The sequence below is a fragment of the Polypterus senegalus genome, chromosome 12 (genome assembly GCF_016835505.1).
Source record: "Polypterus senegalus isolate Bchr_013 chromosome 12, ASM1683550v1, whole genome shotgun sequence".
In the NCBI taxonomy this organism is placed as follows: Eukaryota; Metazoa; Chordata; class Cladistia; order Polypteriformes; family Polypteridae; genus Polypterus; species Polypterus senegalus.
In genome coordinates this window covers 39193281-39219018 of record NC_053165.1, presented here as the reverse complement: position 1 = coordinate 39219018, position 25738 = coordinate 39193281, and the positions used below count along the sequence as shown (strand labels likewise).

Sequence of the window (25738 nt, the reverse complement as noted above, 5' to 3'; positions counted from 1 at the left end):
AGCAGCGTTAGCACTCTGACAACTGGTTGAAAATGAAACGTGTAAACACACCCATATGTGAACTGATAACTGGGCTTTAGCAGCATGTTCATTTTGCAATTTCTTTTTCTTTCATATTATTGTTGAGGTAAAGCATACTTTTTTTGTTACACCTTTTGTGAAAGTGTTTCTTGGATATTTGGGCTTCAGTCTTCACACATCCTACGCTTCACATCAAAATTATGTCATTATTACTATAACATATGAAAACATTTTCTCTTTTAGCTGGCTGTTCAGCAGTTTTTGCTTCGCATTTCCTCAGTCATTGTATATTTACACCGATCGTTATAGACACAGAACACACATGAATTGAATGTATTTGAAATCACAATATTTCATTACTTACATAATTCCTTACAAATGCATCGCCAGATAAACACTTCAACTCAGACTTGAACTATGAGGATTGCTGCAGGGCAATGCCTTTATTTGACTGTTTGTTGGGGGGGTGGGGTGGGGGGGTTTGGGGTGTAGCAGGCTGTGTTCTACTAACCCGTACATCTGCAAAACAAAAGCGGTCTATTAGTCCAGTGATAAGGAGCTAGAGTTTCTTGCTGTATGTCAGGAAATTTTAAGGAGGTCAGCGACAACGAAAAAAAATCGTAACTTCAGAGATTCTAGTGTTAAGCACATTTTTTGTGACATCAAAGTGTTTTTCCAAAGGAGAACTCCATAAATCAGAAAGTTCCTTTTTAGGGAGTTGTTTCACTTAATTAACAACACTTGAAGTATTTATTCATGTGTTTTTATTCATTTAAATTCTGAACATTTTTAGGAAATCCACTGAAATGCAACTTGACAGCCTTGTGAACATACAGTTAAACTAAATAAACAAATAAAACTGATAAAAGGATACACATTTTTGCTATTTTTATTTTTTATTTACAATACAATACCATGCAAGACAAGATGGTTTATTTTTGTATAGCCCAAAATCACACAAGGAGTGCTGCAATTGAGTTTAACAGGCCCTGCCTTTTGACAGCACCCAACCTTGACTCTCTACGAAGACAAGGAAAAACTCCCAAAAAAAACCCTTGTAGGGAAAAAAATGGCAGAAACCTTGGGAAAAGCAGTTCAAAGACAGACACCTTTCGAGGTAGGTTGGGCGTGCAGTGGGTGTCAAAAAGGTGGGGGGTAAATACAATACACGGAAGATAACACAAGTAATCTTCAATACAATATAAAAGTGCAATAGAATATTACAAGTACAGAGCAGAATTCAGCAGTAGATGATATTACATAATACCATCAAGCTGCCTCCCCTATTGGCCATTCCACAGCTGAGTCAGCGCTGTGCCAGCCAATCCAATGAAAGCACCCCTCTACCTGACGATTCTAGTGATTCCCCCATCAGAGACGACTTTACCTTAGGCAGGGAAAACAGTAGGGCAGTGGCACCTAGTGCCACATTTGAATACCAAGAAAAGTAACAGAATAGGCGAGTTTTGGTAGCACATTATAACATCGTATTACTTATGTTTTAGTGCTAATGACTAACAACTGGAGAGCAGTATGTACAGTTGATCAGCAGCTTTTGCCAGGATTTGCTAAACTGAAGTAATGAGTCTTCAGCCAAGATCTGAAAGCTGAGACCGAAGGAGCATCTCTTATAGTAGCAGGAAGACCATTCCATAGTTTAGGGGCCCTGTAACTAAAAGCACTACTTCCCACTGTTATTTCATTATTCCTTGAAATCATAAGCAGACAGAGGTCTTGACCAACGAATGAGGGGGAAAGTTGGGTCTTTAGTTCAAAAAGTCATTCTGATGAGGCTTTAGGTTTCTTGATTGTGTATACTGATATTTTAGGGAATAACTAAATTAAAAATATTTTAGCAAAAAAGCATCCATCTTTTGCCCATTTTAAGCATACAACTGATTAACAGACTTGGGAATTATATGATAATGAGTAACATTTTATTTTTTTTTCCATGGACGTTTTTCACATTGTTTGTTATTGTACAACACCGGCTCCTTCTGCCTTCTATTATGTCAGTAACATTTTTTCTCTGTTTTCTGCATGAAAATATGAGACTACAGTCAAATATAGTCAAAGTGAAAAGTATGTGAACCCTTTGGAATTGTCTGGTTTACTGCATGAATTGGTCATAAAAAGTGATCTGATCTTCATCTAAGTCAAAGGTACTGATATACACAATGAGCTTAAGCCAGTGACACACAAAAATTCTACTCTTTCATGTCCTTATTTTACAAATGCATTCAACGTTCACAGTGGTAGTGGGAAAAGTAAGTGAACTTTGGGATTTAATAACTGGTTAACCCTCCTTTGGCAGCAATCACCTCAACCAGGCACTTCCTGTAACTGAAGATCAGACCTTCACATCGTGCGGGGAGAATTTGACCCCATTCTTCCTTGCAGAGCTGCCTTAACTCTTCCATATTCTTTGGTTGTCTTCTGTGTATGGCTCTCTTCAAGTCATTCCACAGCATCTCAATAGGATTGAGATCTGGGCTCTGACTGGGCCACTCCAAAAGGCACAGTTTGTTCTTCTGAAGCCATTGTGCTGTGGATTTGCTGCAATGTTTGGGGGTCATTGTCCTGTTGCATCAACCAGCCTCTTCTGAGCTTAAGTTGAGAGACATACACCCTTGCATTATCTTGGAGAATTTGTTGATAAACTTGTGAATTCATTTTCCCCTCAAAGATGGCAAGCTGTCCAGGTCCTGATGCAGCAAAGCATGCCCAAATCATGATGTTCCCTGCACCATACTTTACTGTAAGGATGATATTTTGATGTTGGTATGCAGTGCCCTTTTTATGCCAAATGAAGTTCTGCTTGATCCTCCCAAATAGTCCAATTTTGGTTTCATCACCCCACAAAACATTTTCTCAGTACTGTTGTGGAGTGTCCAAGTGCTCTTTCGCAAACTTCAGGTGTTCAGCAATGTTCATTTTTGATAGCAGTGGCCTCCTTCTTGGTGTCCTGCCATGGACTCCTTTCTTGTTCAATGTTTTGCGTATAGTTGACTCATGAACAGAGATGTTAGCCAGTTCTAATGACTTCTTCGAGTCCTTTGCTGTCACTGTAGGGTTCTTCTTTGCCTCATTGCTGACTTTGCGTTGTGCTCCTGGGGTCATCTTGGCAGGACGCCTACTTCTAGGCAGAGTAGCCACAATTACAAATCGTTTCCATTTATAGACAACTTGTCTAACAGTAGACTGATGAATATCTAAAATCTTTGATATGACTTTGTAATCCTTTTCAGCCTGTGTAGATTAACAATTCTCTTCAGACAGCTCTTTTGTGTGAGGCATGATTCCCATCAAGATATGCTTCTTGTCAAAAGCTCAAACTCAAACTTTATAGTGTTTTTGATCAATCAAAGTCACTCTAGGCTACACTTCTGAACTCGTTTCATTAAATGAACTCCAGGTATGCTAAATTCTGACTTCAATGAGCTTTTTAAAAAGTCTTTAGCTTAGGGTTCACTTACTTTTTCCAACCTTCAGTTTCACAGTTTGAATGATTTATTCAATATGGTCAAACATTCTGTGAAAATCTGTGTATCTTTAGTTATAGGAGACTGTGTTTGTTCATTATTGTGACAGACAGGAAGATACAACCATGTTTTATATGGGAATTGGACATAAACATAGATAATTCCTAGGGGTTCACATACTTTTTATTTTGACTGTATATAATTTTTGAGTACAGTATTTAAAAATTGAAGATCAGAACCATAGAGACTTGTATATACACATTTACTATACAGTGTCTAATATCTATTATATTTTGTCATAATAATAGTTTTTTCTTTTTCAGAATGTAACAGTTTCATGAATATATGAGCCTCAAACAAACAGCAACAACAAATAACTTGTTTTTTCCAGCCTTTTTTGTTTTATATCTATGTATTGCATTTAACATCTTTGCCTGCCTTGTTGGCATCAGCATCTGCCAGTCAGTAAAAATTTCTCTTGTTCTGCCTCTCTGTTTACTTTTATATAAGGAAATACAAGTCTGTTTTGATTTATTACTGCACTAGTCACAGATACATGTACATATGTATATAACACATATAATCTTTTATGATTTGCAATATTTGTAATTGTTCCAAAATATGTATTTACATTAGGGCTGTAAGATTTGCCAAAAAATAAAAATTGAATATTTAATTCAAATATATTCTAATTTACATTAAGAATTCTGCCTTTTAAATATATATTTGTACGTTCTTTTTTTATTGTTTTTTGGAAACTGCTGTATTGGCAAAAAGTGGTAAGAACAAACGGCAACAGTTAAAAAGATTTCTCGTGGCATTAGCCATCAAAATCACTAGCATCTGCACTATCGCATTTGTTTCAGTCTAGTACTGATGGCTGATTGTGCAAGTCCTTCTCGGGATAGCGAGCCATGAAAACAGCTACAAAAAGGAGGTGAAATACTTATATGTACTGTATGAATCCAGCACACAGGCCACACCACAAAGCATGCATGCGGTGAGAGACCAAAAAACCTTTAGGCCAGGTTTATACTAGACACTGTGAATGCTTACACACATGCATCATGACTTCCATTTATTCCCACCACCTTTTTGACACGTCCTCTGAGCACGTCATCTGAAACTAGCATGACACGTTCAAGAGTTGTACCACCAAATGTTTGGGTGGCATGTGTGTCCAAGTTTTGGTACATGACGTCGGCATCATTGTTTACTATCAACAACTCCATAGTGATAGTCATGCGCGTCAGAACAGCTGGCATAAAATTGCCAATAGGATCAATGTGCATGCTTTGATGTTTCATGAATGGTTTGATGTGGTGAAGCAAATCATTAATCTTACATGCTGACATATGAAAGTATTTGAGCTGTTTTTCGTCATCCATTTCTCGCCTAGGCATTACAAGTGTTGCATATTCCCCATTGTAATGATGTGGTACATTTATAGGTCTCACATACCATCTTCTGTGTTACTGTTGCTGACTTTTTTTGCACCTTCGCAACAGCATAAGTATGCAAAAAAATTTTATCTTAAACATCTTTCTTCCCTCATCTTACAACACAGTGAAACTGGCTGTTGTTTTCTTACCATGATGAAGTCTCGCACTGCCACTTGGTGGAATCCTCCAGATTTACCTAAAGTATGCCTTCAAGTATTGACAGTACACTACTTATGTAGCGGCAGCGTCCACATACGTACACATCTATAGTGTTGAGTTTATCCTCACCCTTATATTTGTTGCAGCCTGTTTGAGTGCTACATTGATATTCTCCTAGTTACACTTTCAGAGGCTACTATAAATCTCTATATACTATGGAGTTTAAAGAAGACAATACACAATCCAATGCATTTCTGGATACATTACAGATACCACAAATAGACACTTTTAGTGCAGAGGATCTTGATAAACCTCTGGCGTTATCAGAATTACTACATGCTATACAGCAAGCATGTCAAACACACGGCAACCAGGCCGTATGCGGCCCGCAACAGAAATCAGAACTGCCAGCAATGGAGACTCACTCAGTGAAGGGCTGCACCCTTCACTGAGGACACTTTTCAGAACGCTAGGCGGGCGGGGTTTTGCAGCGGCACAGGGAGAGGAGAGACCACGTTGAGAGAGTGTTACAACAAAGTATTTTTATGTTTCTGACAGTTTCCCCATATGACACTAGTCCACAGAAATCTTGTTAATACGAAGTACATTCAGTAGCAGATACTTTCATTACAACGAAGTGACCGTGAAATGCTTGAATGAATCATCCAAAGAGCAGTTAGTTCTGTGGTCACAGCTCAGTTGTGGACATTTGCACAATGATCCCCAAACAGAAACATTGTAAAAAATGTTCTTTCTTCGAACATTCTTCGTACTGTTTTTTTGCTGTTTTTGTTTTGTGTGGTTTTAAGTGATACCTTTTCCTTATTGCTCATCAACATTTGAAAAACATCCATTGGAATTTAACTCATTGTCACCCATCTATAGAAACGGCATACTTGCTATATGCAAAAAAGAAGAAAAATCTCAGGTTGCAAACGTATGCGAACTGCTGCATTTGAAGACGCTGAAAAAGCCGTTTTTTATGTGGTTGTACTGATGCTTGTTCAAGAAACAATCCAATTAATGCGGCACTCTTTCAAGAAAATATGAGGTTTTTAAATTCTCTTGGGACCCGGACAAACAATCTCGCACGTGGCAATAGTGCTTTGGGACGCACTTCAGCGTGTCGTTCCCGTAGGGTGGGGTGGATCCCAGATCCCAAAAGAGTTCAGAAACCTCACAATATGAAGAAAAAGAAAAGGATAACTGTGCCAACCACAACATGCTTCCGCATTTAGATAATGTTCACGTTGAATTCCACCCACCCAATTGCACGGCAGTGCTTCAGCCATTGGATTTGGGCATCATTTGCATCCTGAAAGTGTATTATCGGAAGGAAATGCTGAGAAAAATTCTAGTCAGCATAACTTGTAGATAGGAGAAAATTAAACTAACGAGAAAGAAGCTATTGAAGCTGCTTCCATTTCCAACATCATGTCTATGTGATGCACGTTTTCTGCAGTGACAGCAACCAAAACGAGATTACGGAGTAGACTGAAAATAAGCAACACACTTCACGTGTCACTGTCTTCCATTCTCCCCAGATAGGATTGTCTGGTTGCAGGAAAACAAGCTCAGGGCTCTCTCTGATTCTGCATTATGGTAAGCTGTATAATTTCTATTACTATATTATAACTTAATAATAATAGAAATGTAATGTAAATTGTGTATAAAACTGCCCTACGAACCCTCCCATAATCACCCCACAAACTCCAACCTCCAACAACCCATCCGTCCCTGGAAAAATTAGCTTCTAGTAAATCGGTCCTTGGTGTCAAAAAGGTTGCGGACCACTGGGCTACACTACTGGCTGGGCTACTGAGACTGGCCACTGGGCAGAACTGACCATCGCGAGTAGTAATAGCTCGCATATTTTCATGTTTTTTTTTTTTTGCTATAGTTTTATGTAATTTTGTGCTAGTATTGTAACGAACAGTTAGTGCAGACTACAGCTGACAATCTGAAGTGGACGTGAGAAGTTGGGGAGTTGTTTATTAACAGATTTTTGTGATTTTGAGTTTGTATAATTAGTGTAGGTCAGGGGGATTTTTGCATATCGGCTTATTTTACAATATTAACTTTGAAGTAAACTTAGTAAAGTAAAATTTGATTTTTGGAGGATTTGTTTTCCAACATGTATTACTGAGCAATGAATTCAGTGAGCGATTTCAGTTCACAAGGAGAGGACTTTGTGCTGTTTACGTCACCATACTCTTACAACGTTGAGAACAACGTTTCTTTATCAACAAAATTTCGCTGTCTGCATGGAAAAAATTAAACAAGACTTGCAAAGATGGTCAACCCTTCATCTCACTCTAGCTGGAAGAATCAACATTGTCAAGATGAATATTCTTCCTAAGCTCCTTTTTTATTTCAAAACATTCCAATATACATCAATAAATATTTTTTAAGCAATTAGATTCAACAATAACCTCATTTATTTGGAACTCAAAACATCCACGCATCCAAAGAGCGACCCTACAAAGACCTAAGGCAGAAGGGTGGCATGGCTCTACCTAAATTCCAGTTTTATTACTGGGCAGCAAACATACAAGCTATAAAAACCTGGACACAAATAGAAGAACATACACAGGCTTGGTCCACATTAGAAATAAAATCCTGCAGTGCTTCTTTATATTCCCTGCTCTGTGCCCCAATAAACGCAAGTTAATGGCAATATACTGATAACCCAATTGTGCTTCACTCACTTAGAATATGGAACCAATGTAGAAAGCATTTTAAGATGGAGAGGCTTTTGTCTGTGGCACGTCTGCAGGAGGACCACCTCTTTCAACCCTTGCGAACATATGCAGTTTTTAATGTCTGGAAAAAAATTGGGATTAACTTGCTTAGAGATCTTTATATAGACAATGTCTTTGCATCCTATTAACAATTACATTCCAAATTTAACATTCCAGCTACACATTTCTTTCACTATCTTCAAATTAGGAACTTTGTTAAACAGAACCGTCCCGATTTTCCGCATCTTGCACCCTCATCCATACTGGAAAAAATATTGCTCAATCTCAAGGACTCAGACACCATCTCTGCAATACATAAAATCATTTTACAGTCCCTCCCTTTCAAGGATCCAAGAGGACACTGGGGAAAAAGGTCTCTCAATTAATATATCAAAAAAGGAGTGGAAAGTAGCAAGCAGAGAATTCACTCGAGCTCCATATGCGCAAAGCATACAATTATACAACTTAAAATTATATACCAAGCACATTTGTCTCGTCTAAAACTCTCAAATGTTTCCGGGGCATGATCCAACCTGCGAACGCTGCAATCAAGTCCCAGCCTCACTGGGTCACATGTTCTGGGCTTGCACCAAATTAACATCATTCTGGACCAAGATTTTTAATTACCTTTCAGACATCCTTGGTCTCACAATCCCTCCTAACCCATTAACAGCTGTGTTTGGGGTTCTCCCAGATGGGTTTAAAGTGGAGAAAGACAAACAAATTGTGATTGCATTCACTACACTTTTGGCACGCAGACTTATTCTGATAAACTGGAAGAACCCAAACTCTCCTCTTTTAAGTCAGTGGGAAACTGATGTGTTATACTATTTGAAATTGGAAAAAATCAAATACTCAGTTAGAGGATCTGTACAGACTTTTTTCAAAACATGGCAGGATCTAATTAGTAATATTTTAAAATAAGCTCTTAAAGCACAGAGGAAGCAACTATTTCTGCATTTCTTTGTCTTCTGCATTTAGCTCTATTGGCTTATTAAACTTATTTTAGTTATGTTTACAAGCCTTAAAGTTTACGCTGTTTGCCTTGCTCTCTCTCTCAGGGGTGGGGGTCGATTTGTTCTTAACTCAATTTTACTTTTTGTAAAACTTGATCGATTTGTATGGAATGATTGCAATAAAATTAATTAAAAAAAAAATATATATATATATATATTCTCCTAGTCAATAAATCGCAGTGTTTGGTCAGTGTTGCATACCTAATAAGGTCACAGCAGAGGATGTGAGACTCTGCTGATAGAAAAAGAGTTGTGCCAGCTATTACTGACCTTAATAGGATGAAAAGGAGATTGTGAATGGTGTCTGACCTATTGACCAATGAATGAAGAGTGAGTGTAATATTCTAGTGAGAAGGGGACCTACATGATGAGCAGATTTATTTCAAATGTTTTTGTATTTCTTCCTCGCATTTTGATGATCTGTTGTGTTATATTCAGCCCTTCGTTTATCATTCTGACACTGCTACAGTGCACCCAGAAAGTATTCATAGCGCATCACTTTTTCCACATTTTGTTATGTTACAGCCTTATTCCAAAATGGATTAAATTCGTTTTTTTTTCCTCAGAATTCTACACACAACACCCCATAATGACAATGTGTAAAAAGTTTACTTGAGGTCTTTGCAAATTTATTAAAAATAAAAATTAAAAATAAGAAAACGGATGCACTGTATAACCAGCCTCTCCTTGAAATTTACCATTTTGCATTCACAGCAGCTCCTCTGCTACTTAAAAAAATGTCTACGTGTCATGCGCAGGGGCGTATCTCCAAATCTGATGTAATTTTCTTTGTGCATCCCTCACATTTGAGGTTGAATCACCAGTTTAGCAGGAAAAGCCAAGATTGCTAATTGTCATGCATTGTGGCAAAGTGTGAAAATATCTGCGTTTAATATAGGAAAGCACAGTTGTGCAGATGGTTTGCTAATAAGAAATCTGCCCTGACTATCTAGCAATACTTTGCTTTGATGATGAGTCCAAGGAATTAAACAAAGTAATTTGTTGAGTGGGCGGCACGGTGGCGCAGTGGTAGTGCTGCTGCCTCGCAGTTAGGAGACCCGGGTTCGCTTCCCGGGTCCTCCCTGCGTGGAGCTTGCATGTTCTCCCGTGTCTGCGTGGGTTTCCTCCGGGCGCTCCGGTTTCCTCCCACAATCCAAAGACATGCAGGTTAGGTGGATTGGCGATTCTCAATTTGCCCTAGTGTGTGCTTGGTGTGTGGGTGTGTTTGTGTGTGTCCTGCAGTGGGTTGGCACCCTGCCCAGGATTGGTTCCTGCCTTGTGCCCTGTGTTGGCTGGGATTGGCTCCAGCAGACCCCCGTGACCCTATTCGGATTCAGCGGGTTAGAAAATGGATGGATGGAATTTGTTGAGTAAGCAAGTACGTTTTTATTGCAAAAGATTCACATCAAACTCGTCTCATCATTTGTTTGTATAGCATTAATGAGGACTACTCTGTAGAAGGTCTCACCTACTTTTATTTAATGGTGCTTATGAATAAAAAAAAAAACACAAAATACAAGTAGGGCAATGTGAGATGAATGCAGTGGTACCCTAGCTGTTTCACATTATTTATATGAATTAATTACTTTTACTTTGCACAGTACATATTTTGTCATTAAACCAATTACGGTTAGGTCCATAAGTATTTAGACAGTGACACAATATTCTTAATTACTGTTTCTGTACGCCTCTACAATGTATTTGAAATTAAACAATCATGTGAATTTCAAATCCACTGTGGTGGATTGAAGAGCCAAAAAAGGAAAATGGTGTCACTGTCCAAATACTTATAGGACCTAACTCTATGTCAGCCATAAACTCCTCTAAAGTAGCACATCTGTATACAAAAAATTTGCCTGGGTTTAAATTAAGTGGCTTCCCTTTACCTTTTAATAATGTGTGTCAAATTCTGTTTGGGAAAGTGACAGGGATACGTGAGCTATTAATGGCACTGCCACACAGAGTTGCTTCCCTTGTGAGAGACTTCTGCAAAACTGATTGGAGAGCACAATTCCCTTTCCAAATAGACTGGCTTTTACTGATGGTTTGTGTACTACAGAAAGACTGAATGAGATGATACAGCCAGTACCAGTGGCAATATGACGCCAGCTGCTACATGCTTTTATGCAACTATTCACTTTTGAAAGCTCATTTCTTTTCTTCCCAGCAGCCTGAGAGGCTTTGGTCTTTTGCAAATACTGAAAAATGTGAAATGACACTTGAGGAGACTGGATAGCAACAGCAGCAACATTCATTGAACTGTCCAAGCAGGAGTTTATTTCATGCCTCTTGATTCCAGTAAAGCATCCAAACTGACTGCAGCAAAGTTGAAGCTTTGGTTAGAGCTGTAGTAATTACACAATTGCAATAGTATGTCCTCTGCCCCTGACACTAATCCTCTTATTTCGCAGGCAGTCAAAACATGGCTCATACCATATTGAACCCCACACCTGAAGAGGTTGTCAGGTTGCTGATTTGCATTTTGCGAGTGAAAGTTTGTTTGATTTTAAAAAGATTTTTTCTAAAAAAAAAAAAAAAAGCATTTCAGCTTCCCAATGTAAGGAAAAGCAATGCCTTTACAGCCTATCTGTATACAACTGGTGTACAAATGCATAGTGCAGTGCAGTTACGTGTTCAATCACTTGGTTCAAATTGTCAACAATGGAAAGTCCATCTCTTATGTAAATAGTCAATTATTGATTGCCATTCATAACGAAGAAACTGTTCAATTGTTTTCCTGAATAAACATCTTGCAAAGCAGCAACAAGCTTCAGAGCATCATTTAATGAGACAAAAACACTAATGCCTTGGCACATGAGAGCAGATGCCTGTCTCTCATTGGCTGTAATACACTTAATGACTTTTGCCTGTTCTACAACACCTTAACTTTATATCCTAACATGGGTTTGTCACTGTTACTCCACCAAAACTGAATAACATACCCACTTGGTGCTACTTTTTTCTTCATTAAACATTCTGTAGATCTGGATTTTTTTTCTAGGCCTTGCTCAAGTAAGCATTTGCAGTTAATCGTCTCAAAGCAGAAATAATACTGTGGTGCTGCTTTTATTCCTGCATGTAGTATTTCAGTATAGAGTGGAGATGGTGTAAAATGGATGGATGAGGGATGACGCTGTTCAATGTGTCACTTCTGGTATGAGTTAGTGGTTAGTGTAGTTATCTGACCACTGAAACAGTAGTAGTACTTTTAAAGTGCATTAGGCAATTTTTTTTTTTTTTGCAGTTACGGTAAGTCGCTGCAGTTGTTATGTCTTTCCACCTGCAGCTTGTCTAGTCATACAATATGTAACAGTAAAGCGAACATTTTGTGGAATTTTCCATGATCCTTTCCTTGAATCTGTTTTCCTGGGGAGGCAGGAGGGCATATTGTAGGCCTCCCTATATGCAGTAATGTATATAATTAATCTTTGCATATTTTACTGCTAGATCTGTTTTTCTGAGTAAAACCAAACAATTTTCAATCAGCAGACCAACCCCTACCTGTTCTGAACTCTTCCATTGCTGATCCTTTCTACTTGTTTTTTCTTCATGCTCATCAACACCAGGGGCCTCATACATAACACCGTGCATAGAACTTGCACTAAAACATGATGTAAGCACAAAAGCCAAAATGTGCTTACGCACAGAAAAATCCAGATGCATAAATTTAGGCGTTCGCCAACTTCCACATTCTTCCGCTACATAAATCCCGGTCAGCATGAAAAGTAACACACGTGCACGCGCTTGCGATCTTGCCCCAACTACTCCCAGAATTACACCTCTTTTAATATGCAAATCAATATAAATAGCCCTTAAGCTCAGTGTTCTGTGAAAAGACAATGGGAAAAGCAAGAGGGAAAATGGAAGAATTTCAGCGAATACCAAGTGGAGGCAAAGGAAAAACGTATTATTTGTTGGTTTAAACTGTGGTATAAACAACAAAAGGAAGCTGATGGACTGACATAGTGTGTCGGAGAAACTCAAAAGCTCAAGTTCACAAAGTCGCACAGTGCCCGAAATAAAAAAGAAGTTGCCAGATATCAAAGTCGCCATGAAAAGGCAAGTCGTAACCCACCATCTGAGTGTCATATGAAAGCTTATTAGGTTACAGAGAAAAAAAAGGCACACAGTTGGGGAAAAAAGCTCAAAATGTCAACTTCAATCTCGAAATTTCCACTTTAATCATGTAGTTTATTTTGTTTTTTTCATTAAAGTAGAACACCATAAACTTCATCTTAAAATCGTTTAATTAACCAGTTTCTCAAATCACATTGCAATTAAAGTAGCACATTAAATGCTTTGTTTTGTATGTGTTTTTCTGTGTGCTCTATATGTGTGAATCACTACATGCTACTTAAACCGGCTCTCTCTTCCTCCGACAGGACACAGAATCCATTACATTCGTGATATTACAGCTCTCTGAATAACTAAAATACCGAGATGTATACATGATATCATTTTCATGATGATAGGAGTTAAAGCACATTATTAAACATGGGAACACGGTGGCGTAGTGATTTGTCATTGTGCATGACCTTTGATGAAATAATTTATTGCAGCAGTACTCAGTGTCGGCTCTAGGCTTGTGGTGGCCCTGGGCAGAGAAAGAATTGGTGGCCCCTTCACCCGCCAATGTCAATATGGTATCTTATGCATGGCGGATGGCCATGTCCGTTGCGGACACTGCATTGCCATCTCGTGCTCATGACACAAGCGTTTAACTTATGCTGAAATTTGCCTCAGCGTTTTTAGCTGTGTCGTTATTTTCTCTTTCTATTTTATATTCAGTGTATATTGGCTTGGCCCTGTGCAGGTGCACAGTTTGTACATGCCTGAGGCCGCCGCTATAGTACTGTCTCTTTGAAACGTACTGACCTCCAATTCCTGTCCTTCCTTTTCTTTCTCCAAGTAACCGATCGCCACACAATCATCTCTGTAATAGATGTTAAGCCATCTGTAAGCTTATAACGCCGATTCTTCAAAACTTTTAAAGAACATTGAAATATCTTCATAGTACATGTTTAATTATTCTATCCTTCACGCCAGTCCCAGTGAAGCATAGAGTGCAGGCAGGAACAATCCGTGAGCCAGATCTTTGGTAGCATAGCAACACCGTGTCCTTTAATTGTTAACAATATAGATTATTTAAATGAAGTTAAAGTTTTATCTGTATAATATAATAAATATATTTTGCTGCATTTCATCTTAAAAATGATATTGTCATTATATGTAAATACGTGCTTTATAAATTGGCTCATGTAGTGCAAAATTATAACTAGAGTGCCAGTTTACAGTGAGGTGATTGTACTTATAAATACAAACAGTTCTACAAGGAGCAGTTGATGGACTGATTGAGTGTGTTTAGAGCTCTTGTGATGAAACTCTTTCTGAACCGCAAGGTCTGTACAAGGAAAGGTTTGAAGCATTTGCTATATGAGAAGCAGTTCAAATAGGAAGCATGGCTGAGGCAGCGTGTGCTTGATGCTGTACAGTAATCCCTCCTCGATCACGGGGGTTGCGTTCCAGAACCCCCTGCGATAGGTGAAAATCCGCAAAGTAGAAACCATATGTTTGTATGGTGATTTTTAGATATTTTAAGCCCTTATAAACTCTCCCACACTGTTAACATTATTAGAGCCCTCTAGACATGAAATAACACCATTTAGTCAAAAGTTTAAACTGTGCTCCAAGACAAGACAGAGATGACAGTTCTTTCTCACAATTAAAAGAATGCAAACATATCTTCTCTTCAAAGGAGCGCCGTCAGGAGCAGAGAATGTCAGTGAGTGAGAGAGAGAGCGTGACAGAAAACCAAACAATCAAAAAATCAATATGTGCTGTTGGGCTTTTATGTATGCGCACCTCAATAAAGCGGCAGCAAAGAAGGGAGCAATGTGAAGGTAGTCTTTCAGCATTTTTTAGAGTAGCGTCCGTATCTTCTAGGCAAACAGCCCTTCTGCTCACACCCCCTCCGTCAGGCGCAGAGAAAGTCAGAGAGAGTGAGAGAGAACGAGAAAAGCAAACAGTCAAGCACCGCTCGGGAAGCACATCGTATATCATTGTGGAGTTTTATTTAATACATAATACATGCTCTGATTGGGTAGCTTCTAAGCCATCTGCCAATAGCATCCCTTGTATGAAATCAACTGGGCAAACAAACTGAGGAAGCCTGTACTTTAAATTAAAAGACCCATTGTCTGCAGAAATCCGCGAACCAGCGAAAAATCTGTGATATATATGCTTACATTTAAAATCCGCGATGGAGTGAAGCCGCGAAAGTTGAAGCGCGATATAGTGAGTGATCACTGTATACCGATAATTCTCTTTCCGATCAGCTGCTCCGAGTGGTGCAGTGAGAGTAATATGGAAAAAGATGATCCACTGTGGCAACCTCTAACAAGAGCAGCTGAAAGAAGAAGAAGAAGGTGCAGTGAGAGTAACAACGTTAAAGCAGCTATGGTATTTGGAATAGTCTGACCATTCCGTGGACCATTATATTGTTACTGATTAATTACAATCAGATGCATTAAATTAATAAACAATATGCGGTTAATTTCAGTGTATTTATAAAGCTGTGTCAGTAATGTGAATCTGAAAAAGAAAGATAAACCACACAGGAACAGTAGCACTGCTTTGACAGTGGGTGCCGCCAGTCTGCAAAACCAAGTGGAGATCTTGCATATGTCAGGATATGAGGTACATTGGAAATGTGCGTGGCTTTACGCCAAGTCTAGGTTTTATACGTCGCGATTTGAATGTGGAAACGTTCCTACGCAACATTTCTGTGTGTTCGCACCGTTTATACGTGAACCCCCAGGTAACTTGGAGTTAGTCAATATAGTCATGCTTAGAAAGAGCACTTGATGTTTTGCTGACGTTATTTAACATTAAAGTTGTGGAAAATCAAATACAAATACTGAACATCATGAGATTAGCTTTTGCTGATTTATTTTTCTTAAAAGTTCAATTGAAATTTAAATATATTGCCCAGTCCTATCTTACACTCACACAGGAACAGTTTGATATCACCAATGTATGAATTAATTTTACTGGAATTGTTCAAAGGAAACATCATTATTACATCCCCCTCCCATATTTGATTTAAGTTAAGGATTTTTTATGAGAGAGTGCCATAGTAGCTTCTGCTGCTTGAATCACAGTGTTTTGAATGAGAAGGGGAAAGCTGCAGAGACCGTAATAGTGGATTCAGTACTGGTGAAAGACACAGAATTGTGTTATAGGGATATGTGTAGTTTTTTTCAGTGAAAATAAGGAAACAAGGCAGGCAATTTAGTTTGTTGGTCTTGGGGAAGAGATCAAAGTAAATTCTTATTATGTTAAGAGTTTTCTTAAGTATGTTTTTCATTTATATTAAATTTTTTTATTATATCACTCAGTGGCCCATCATATTTCTTTTTCTTGTTAAAAATTCTTGTTCTCTTATCTTACTAGATTTTTCAAGTTGGCATTTGTGATTTCATGGAGCAAATTCAAGGTGCTTGGAAGACCCTGAGCAATGGGTTTGGGCTTAAGGATTCTGTTTTCGACAGTCCCTCTTGTGCAACCCCCACTTTTGCACAGGACTTTGGTTTCCAGAGACGCTCTTCAGAAGATGGGAAAATCAGTGATCAAAGCCGGGCAAGCAGTACTATTCGTGTCTATCTGCCCAACCAGCAGCGCACAGTGGTAGGTGCACTTGAGTCTGAGGATGTGATTATTAAAAGTGGAATTCCAAGCATTCCCATTGCTTTTCCTCACTTTTTAACTTACAGGTTAATGTGCGACCTGGCATGACCCTTCATGATTGCCTCATCAAAGCTCTAAAGGTTCGAGGACTGCAGCCTGAGTGCTGTGCTGTTTTCCGGCTGCTGCATGGCCAAAGAAGGTGACTAACTGCCTTGAAAGGTTTAAAGTTTAACTGTGAAAGTTCAAAGTTTCAACCTTATTTATTTACATAAGCTAGGTTGTGTGCTGGTAAATGGTAATGGTAACTTAGGCATAAAAGATTACTTAATAGTCATTGTTTGAACTTTCTTGATTACTTGTTTTAGCAAAAAATCCCGCATGGATTGGACAACAGATGCCACTTCTTTAATTGGTGAAGAACTGTTGGTGGACGTTTTAGATCATGTGCCTCTCACTACACACAATTTTGTAAGTATGTTAACCTCTTGAAATTTATACTAGTTTCCCATTAGTCTGTTCACGTTTGCCTTGGTGTATTTAAAAAAAGAAAAAAATAGTGAAATTCAGTTGGTAACATTTGAAAGGAGAATGGTTAACCACTGTTGTTAGTGCTAACAGTCGTTAGACATGCAGCTTTATCTTTCAAGCATTTTAGATCTGAATCCCATGCTTAATTGTTGTCTGTGTGGAATTTTCCCCTTTATCTGTGTTTTATCTATGAGCACTGTAGTTTTTCTCCCACATTGCAGCAACATGGCATGCATAAGATTAGTTGGTGATTTAAAAGTTGGGTCTTTGTGGTTGTGTGCAAGAGTAGGCTCTGTGATTGACTGACGTCCATATATGGGCAATTCCTGCCTTAGGCTAGGTGCTACCAGAGTGGGACCTGGGTGTCCTTAACTCTAAATGGCATTAAACAGGCTTTTGCTTTGTTTTAAAAGTACTGTATATACATATTGGGTGGTGGGATCATAAGGAAAACATTATTCTTTGTTTTTGAACTTGGAGCAGGTTCGCAAAACTTTTTTGAAGCCAGCCTTTTGTGACATCTGTCAGAAGTTTTTGCTGAATGGCTTCCGTTGTCAGACATGTGGCTACAAATTTCATGAGCACTGCAGTACAAGGGTCCCAACAATGTGTGTAGATTGGAGTAACATTCGTCAGCTTCTGTAAGTAACTTCATTTTATAATGTATATTGCCACTTTAAAATGATTGAACTGCTGTTTGGCATTGGTCTTTTCTTTTAGGTGGTTGAGTGCATATATAAACTACTTCCTTATCTGGTTATGTTTGAAATTTCTAAGAAATTCAGTTCCATCTCTTCCTTTTAAAATTAATCCTGGAATGGCTGGGCTGTACTGAGAAGTCACGCAAAATGACACCTTTTATTGGCTAACTAAAAAGATTACAATATGCCAGCGTTCGAGGCAATTCAGGCCCCATCTTCAGGCAAGATAAGCTGGTTTGTTTTCTAGTGTAATGACATTGAGCCAGTGAAAAGGTCTACAGCCAACCTTCAAGATGCAACTAATTTGTTTTTTTAGGAAAATATTTTAGATATCGAGTAAATATTTGTTATTCAGCAGCTAAATCTAGTCTCATGTTTCAGTGGAGAATGAGGCAGCAGAATAGATGTTACCAGCACAACTTCATTCTACATTTACTATGGAGAAAGTGTTACCCCAGATATAGATGGAACATATCTTATACAGCTAATGAAATCTCTGCAGACACAACTAATAAACCAATAAAAGTCATGGCATCCCAGCTGTCTTCGCTGGATTAAGGATACAGACAATGATTCTGTATAGAAGCAAGCCAATTGTTAATATCTATACTGGCTTGCCCAGGGTGGATTATTTTTCAGTTATCTTATTAAATTTTGTCTGTTCTGTAGCTTATTCCCAAATCCAAATGAAGCTGGATCAATGACATTGCCTACCCCAAACCCGCGGCGAACAAGAGATTGCAGTTCCCGTTTCACAGGCAGGTAAAGCCTCATCTTCCATTTGCCATGAACTCTTGAGAAGATATTGTCTGATGGTAGTTTGAGGAGAAAAAATAATGTTAAAGAGAGTTTTGCTTTAATGCTGTAAGCTTAAATTGGCTTAGTTCTTTTACTTAGTTGTTTTTATTTCAAGGTTACTTATGTGTAATGCAGATAAAAGCCCATTGTATTTTTAAGGCTTAGAATCTGAGGCTTAGAATATCAGTAGTGAATGTTCATTATTTTGCATCTCTGAGAAGTTTTTACTTTTGCCACTATTTGCCTTTTCTGCATTTATTTTTGAGTCATAGCACTATTGATTACTATTAGCAGCTGTTTCTGGATAGCATGATATATGCAAATATGTATAAACCTCTTTGAAGACATTTCGCTTTGGTATTAGTGGTGATCTCAGAATTCTATAAAATTTAGAGGTGGTCAAATGAGTTTTGATGGCTTCATTGACACAAAAAGCATAGCTTGGTGGGTGTCCTAAAACTGGGGGTGATGCATAGCTGCATTAAGTTTAACATATTAGATACTGCTAATTTCATTGCACCAGCATTATTTTTTTCTTGTGTTTTTTTCTTAATTTATCCATATATTTATTTGTCATTTCAGCTCCCTACACAGGCATTCAACCCCCCATGCCTTTAATTACATCACACCTTACCCGGCCACAGAGGGAACTCTTTCCCAGAGACAAAGATCCACGTCCACACCCAACGTCCATATGGTCAGTACAACCATGCCAGTTGACAGCAGTGTCATAGAGGTAAACCCAGATTCCATTGGACAGTTGAAATAGTTGCTAGGAAACCTCTGGAGATTGTAGAGCTTTGTAAACATGAATTTTTTGTACTACTAGTTTATGGGGATTTATCTTTACTATGTTGTCCACTTCAAAAGAGCTAATTATCGTTTTGAGTAGTGAATTGGCAGAATTAAAATCTTTTTCCCAAAAATGTGACATACAAATGTAGGCATTATCGTTTCTGGAAGGACAGCAATTACACAAACATTTCCTCTTGTAGGATTGCAAAGATGTCATCCAAACATTTAAAAAATAAGTCATAAAACATAAAAATGTATTAAAGGTATACTCCATCCAAAAATATTTTTTATATGCTACCATGTAGTTTGTAGTGATGACTTAGAAAAATAGTTTTCATATTTTCTTGCAGAATAAAAAGAAAAAAGTTTATGATTAAATAGAAACCAATATAACCAGTGCTGTATAATGGCAAATTATGTGAAAAGCAATGAGTGCTTAATAAACAGATTATTCACAGAAACCTGATTTCTAAAATTCTGTGTAACCCCTTATTCCGGTTATGGAAACCATGGTTAATAGAGGTAGATTTCTCAGCAAACAACTCGGTTATCTGGTCATGTAAACACTTAAACAGATTACAGCTAAGGAATTTGTAGTCTCCAAATGTCTGTTGCATTCTGTTCGCCTGTTTAGCTTTGTGCACGCTTTCAGCAGCCATGTGTAGAAGCATCCACAAAGATCAATTTCCTGAGGCAAATGCTTGAGCAGTCACATTATTCCTTTTCCTGACTGAAATAATTTGTTTCAGTATATCAGAAATAGTTGCATTTATGTTGATGAACTGAATGTACAATTAAGTTCAACCATAGTAACATGTTAAAAGTAATGTATGTTACGAGTAACCTAATGCAATTCTTATTTTGTTGAAATAAAATTACCTGTCGTCTTATCGCAACAACAGTACCGGGCATAAGGCAAGAAGTACATATACCAGGTCATTTACGTACATGGTCCACTTGCACAACCTTGCAGAAAACAGTGTTTTGCATGCAATCTGTTAACAGAAACAGATTAATAAAGTGTCAGTTTAGTTTTGGCGCAGCTGTTTGGTATAGATATTTTGAAATAATACAATTGGATTATGCATTGGCCAGTGTTCATACTGCAAATTATCAGGGGCACAGGTTGGAGATGTGATAAAGGGGATGGATGTTGCTTACTTCACAACACATACATAAATTAATTTATTTATAAAACACAAGAAAAATATCACAGGCTTCGTGCTTGTTTTTGGATTCACAATGGCTGATGAAAATGTTTGAATTTGCACGGTTTAATGACATTACAGCGTTTTAAAATGGAGAACTCTAGAAGATTACTTGCACATGTCGGCTTGAACCAGGTTTCTGATTTAACAGGTTTACTCACCTTATCCCCGTTACGCGTGTGCATGTAAACACACTGATTGTGAAAAGGCAGAGCTCTTGACCAATGACTAAGGAGGAGAAGTAGGTCTTCAAGTCCAAAAGTCAAAATAGTTTCCTGTTCATGATGTGCACTGACAATTCTATATGTGCATGTTTAACAAAATTCTACCAAAAAAGCATGCATTTTGAGCACACGACTGGATAACTGACTTTTTTTTTTTTTTCTTATTTCCATGAGTGGTTTTCACATTTTCCATTGTGCAGCATTGGTCACTATTGGCTTCTGTTATATCATAAACCTTTTTTCTTTCTATTCTGTATAAAAACATTGGATTAAAATTTTTCCTTGGCCATCACTACAGTCTACAAAGGGTAAGTAACATGTAATTGAAGACACTGTTGGATGGAGTATTCCTTTCATTCTTTGTAAGTACAAGTGTTTTTTTAGTCATTTTACAAAATTACGTTACTGCTTAGAGAAATCTGAAATTATTACATGCATTTGAAATGGATTGTTAGATGTGATTTGACTTGTCATGGACAATGTATGCTACTGTACATTGAGAGAGTTAACACAGACAAGATTAGTGGTGTGCATGTATCATTTTCTGCTCATTTAACATAAATTATAACATACAATTAATTACATTATTTCTTTGTTATTGGAAAATTTGCCTCAGGAAATTGATCAACCGCTAACATGTAAAATATCACAGAACAGCATTCAGATGAGACTGTTGTTTTGATGTAAGGCAGCCCACTGCACCCTACAAAATATGCCATCATAATACATCACTACGCAGGTGGTACAGTGGTGGTGGTGCTGTTTTGCAGTAAGATGATTGTGGGTTCACTTCCCAGGTGCTCATTGAGTGGAGAGCGTTTTGAGTAGTGAGAAAAGCGCTATATAAATGTAAAGAATTATTATTATTCTTTTGTAGACATTTAAACTGCACCAGACTTTATTACGTTGTAGTCATGTAAATTGCACTAGACTTTATTACGTCGTTCAAGTGTGCCATCATGACAGGATCTAAACTGTGTAAAGAACACTCTTAATAAAGCACAACAAGACCGTGATGGCATCTGGAAAGTCAGAATCCACTAAATCTGCAGTAATCTAGTTTTTCAGTTAAAAATCAAATATTACCTCCAAGTATATGATGAAATTTTTGTTATTATTTATTCTGCATCATTTCCACTCCTTTGTTTCTTTCTTAGACAGTTTTTTTTTTTTTTTTGTTTTTTTGATAACACATTATTTTGTATGATTAAGCTAGTTTGTTTAATTAGCACTTACTGTAAGAGAAATTATTATAGCTATTTGTTAACATTTGTTTTGATAGTGAGTCTAGTTGATCTGCACTTTGCATGTGATAATGCAAGTTGAACATACAATTTCCAGTACTCAAATTATTAATTATGACTAACAGTAAATTAAAGTAGAAAAATGAGAGACTACAATAAATTCACTTCTGGTGAGCTTGCAGAATCTTACATATTTATGTGTTCATGGTCTTTTGATCTTCCATTACATTCAACATTTCTGGTGTTTTGTAAAATTTAAGGAAAAAAACAATGAAACTCATCGAAAGACATTTCATGCATGCCCAGGGAACTTTGATCATTGTGACTTTGCTGATAGTGCAGGCCATTCAATTATAGAAAACCTCCTTTTCTATCTTTCTTTTAATTACCTTATTTCTTTACTTTTTCTGTTTTCCTTTGTTTGTCTTTCATTTTTTTCCCTCATCATGTCTCTGTGATCTTGGTTCATTCCTGTTTCGGGAACAGGTAGATTGCCTGACTGCTTCCCCCACTTCTTGGTGCCATCGCTTTTGCCCAAGAGGACGAGTAGGTATTTGTTTGCCGCTCACTGTTATGTGGGGTACCTTTATGAAAGAACTGACTGTGTTTACAGCAAATACATTATTCTCCAAATTCTTTCAAGAAAATCCCTTTAAGTTTAATATGCAACCATCCGTAAGACCCTAGTCCTCATTTAGTATTAAGTTGTTTGTCTACATTTAACCACAAGCCAAACTCTTATTTATTTTTACATTTATGGATGTGAATATAATCATATTGTAAGACTAAATTATATGGCAGTACATGTGTTGGTACACCTCAGTTTCTAACATTGGAAAGTGACATTGCTTCTCATTTTCTACTGAATTCGCTCCTAGAAACAAAAGCAAAATCTTAATTTATCAAAATATACCCATGTCACTTTAAATATTGTAATTCTAAAAACTACTCCCGAACATAGCTGGTCACTTTTGAAGTTTAAATGTACATTTATATCCTGCTCAGGCCAAGCTCTAAACCTGTAGTATAATGGTATGGCATTTCTGGTACTGAACAAAACAGAAAATTAACTTCATTTGACTTGGCCTACTGTTACAGGTTGATTCTTTGCACTCTGAGTCATTTTTGGTGCTACCAATGCAAGTTGAATTATTGTGCTTAGCTTGTAAACAAAAAAATTAAGCTTTTGTGTTGTGCTTTGCTTTTTGCTTTCAACAGAGCTTTACTAGGTTATTTTATTAATGATTTGTTGAATCTAAGAAAGCATATTGTATTCTAAAATAGACAGTGTAAAATGGATAAATAGTATAGTAAGATATTGTATTCTAAAGGTGTTTTAAGTCTATATGTATTTGCATGTCTCTTATAGACTAGTCAAAGTAATACAATATAAACAGCAGACAAAAATAAACAGAAAATTAATTCAATACCATTCATTAAGCACACCATCAAATGATAAATATGTAAGAAACAAAAATCCCATACTTGGATACAGTTATGAATAAAACTTCAAAAATTCCTAAACCTAGTGGTACCATTTACTAGAATGATGGAAGAGCAAAGTGACTGCGGGACAACTGAGGTCTTTGTTAATACAGTTTGCGTTTTTAAAGAAGTGTTAATGTAAATTACAAGTATGTACAGAAGAGCCAGTGAGGATGGATAGAACTGTACACTTCTAGAGATGACACCAAAATACTGACTGCTATTGCCCTCTCCACAACATGGTCTGTCTCATACTTCCTGAAATTAAAGGATAGCATTCTTGGGTTTTGTAGATAGGGAAAAAGGAGATATTGTTTTTGTGGTAGAAATCAACATTTTAACACTAGAATCTCTGAAGCCTAAAAAAAAAAAAAAAAGTTGTAATGCTGGGCCACCTTAAATTCCTTTACACCTTTCCATCAGCGTCTTTGTTTTACAAATGTGTCAATCAGCACAAGAAGCAAGCAGCCTGCTATCTTTTCTCCCACGGTCACAGTTAAGTTCTCCCAGCTCAAGTCTGTTTATTTGGGTGTGAAGTGCCTGCAATTGTATAGTGTAAATAATATATCGTTATTTGGAATACATACATTTCATGTGTGTTCTGCGTCTACAACGATCTGAACAAATGTAGAATGACAGAAAATACGAGTCAAGAAATGTTAAACACATAACTAAAACAAACGTTTTTCATCTATAATCGATGAAATGTTGACGTGAAATGTATAATGTCTGAAGACTGAAGTTCATATATCAAATGAACACTTTCACAAAAGGTGTAAGAAAACAAGTGTTCCTTTATTCAAGATTTTAACCAAACAAAAGAAATTATTCAGTTTACATGTTGCTGTCAATATAAAAACCAAAGCCCAAATATCAGTAACCTGGCTGGTGTAGAGGTAAGAGCAGCTGTCTCTAAATCAGGTGGTTGTGGGTTCGATCCTGGGTCTTCTCCACATTTATCATTTTGAGTATTGCGCTGCTGTTATTATTACTATTATATAATAAAAACATACATTTTATCATACATATATCTCTTCAGTTATAAGCAGCCATTCTTGCGTCTATCCCAGCCATGTGATTGATAAATGGGCTTCGGTTTTTACATATTGACAGCTTTATGTAAATTTAATAATTTCTTTTTCTTCGGTTATATTCTTGAATAAAAGCACACTTGTTTTTGTTATACCTTTTGTGAAAGTATTTATTTGATATTCAATCTTCACTAATTATACATTTCATGTCAACATTTTATCAATTATTCATGAAAAAGTTTCTCTTTTGGTTATGTGTTCAACGTTTTTTGCTTCGCATTTCCTAGCATCCTACATTTATCCAGATTATTGTAGAAATGGAACACACATGAAATGTGTGTATTCCAAAAAACGTTATATTTACCCTATATAACTCAAGGCACATCACACCCAGTGTGAACCTTGAACCCGGACATAGACAGACATGGACTCCAAATGTTCCAAAACACACACGTTTTATTGTTGGGACAACCCACAGTGCAAAAACTAGCCACAATAAGGTTCTTTTTTCTCTCTCTCTTCTGCCTTCTGCTGCCTCCACTCCTTACACGCAAGCTTTGTCTCCCTCCACTCCACTCGACTCCAGCTCCTGGAATGGAGTGAGGCGGCCGCTTTTATAGCACGTTCGGAAGTACTCCAAGTGTTCCTCAATTAACAACTGCCAGTACTTCCGGGTGTGGTGGAAGTGCTGCATAGCCATCAAGCTCCTTTTCTGGCAGCACCTCCGGTTGTGGCGGAAGTGCTTCGGACCACAGTTTTGGAGCTGTCTGCGTGTCCCCTGGTGGTGGCCATGTCCTCCCATAAGGTTGCGCTTCCATGCTCTTTGGCCCCCATACAGTCCAGGGAGGTCGCCCTCTTGCATTCCAGGGAAGATATAGGCCCTCTCCCTGTCTTTCCCATCTCCAGGCATCCCGGTGGGGCAAGGTCCCCAGACATCTTTGAAACCAGATAAACAGACTTGAGCTCTGAGAATTTTGCATCTCACTTCAGCTGCGTTGATGGGGGGATGGGACAACAGGCTGCTTGTTGCTTGAGCCGATTGACACTTCTGTCAAACAAAGATGCTAATGAAGAGGTGCAAAGGAACGTAGGGTGGCCCGGCATTATGACTTTTTTCATGGGCTTCAGGAATTCTAGTGTTAATCAAAAAAAAAACAAACGTATCCTCTACCAGGAC

General features: G+C 37.7%; 1 protein-coding gene across 4 annotated transcripts in view; it reads left to right on the top strand.

The window, feature by feature from the left end:
- Positions 1–25738, top strand: part of raf1b (Raf-1 proto-oncogene, serine/threonine kinase b) — a 105292-nt gene that overhangs the window by 66108 nt on the left and 13446 nt on the right. Inside the window, exons 2-8 of one of the 4 annotated variants that reach the window (XM_039770892.1) lie at positions 16314–16547; positions 16634–16746; positions 16913–17015; positions 17559–17716; positions 18446–18538; positions 19157–19310; positions 22532–22591. In XM_039770892.1, the coding sequence (XP_039626826.1) occupies positions 16341–16547; positions 16634–16746; positions 16913–17015; positions 17559–17716; positions 18446–18538; positions 19157–19310; positions 22532–22591 (888 nt within the window). In that variant the 5' untranslated portion in view covers positions 16314–16340. Of the gene's footprint in view, positions 1–16313; positions 16548–16633; positions 16747–16912; positions 17016–17558; positions 17717–18445; positions 18539–19156; positions 19311–22531; positions 22592–25738 lie in introns of those variants that run through there. The other 3 variants (XM_039770890.1, XM_039770893.1, XM_039770891.1) reach the window with 3 other exon arrangements.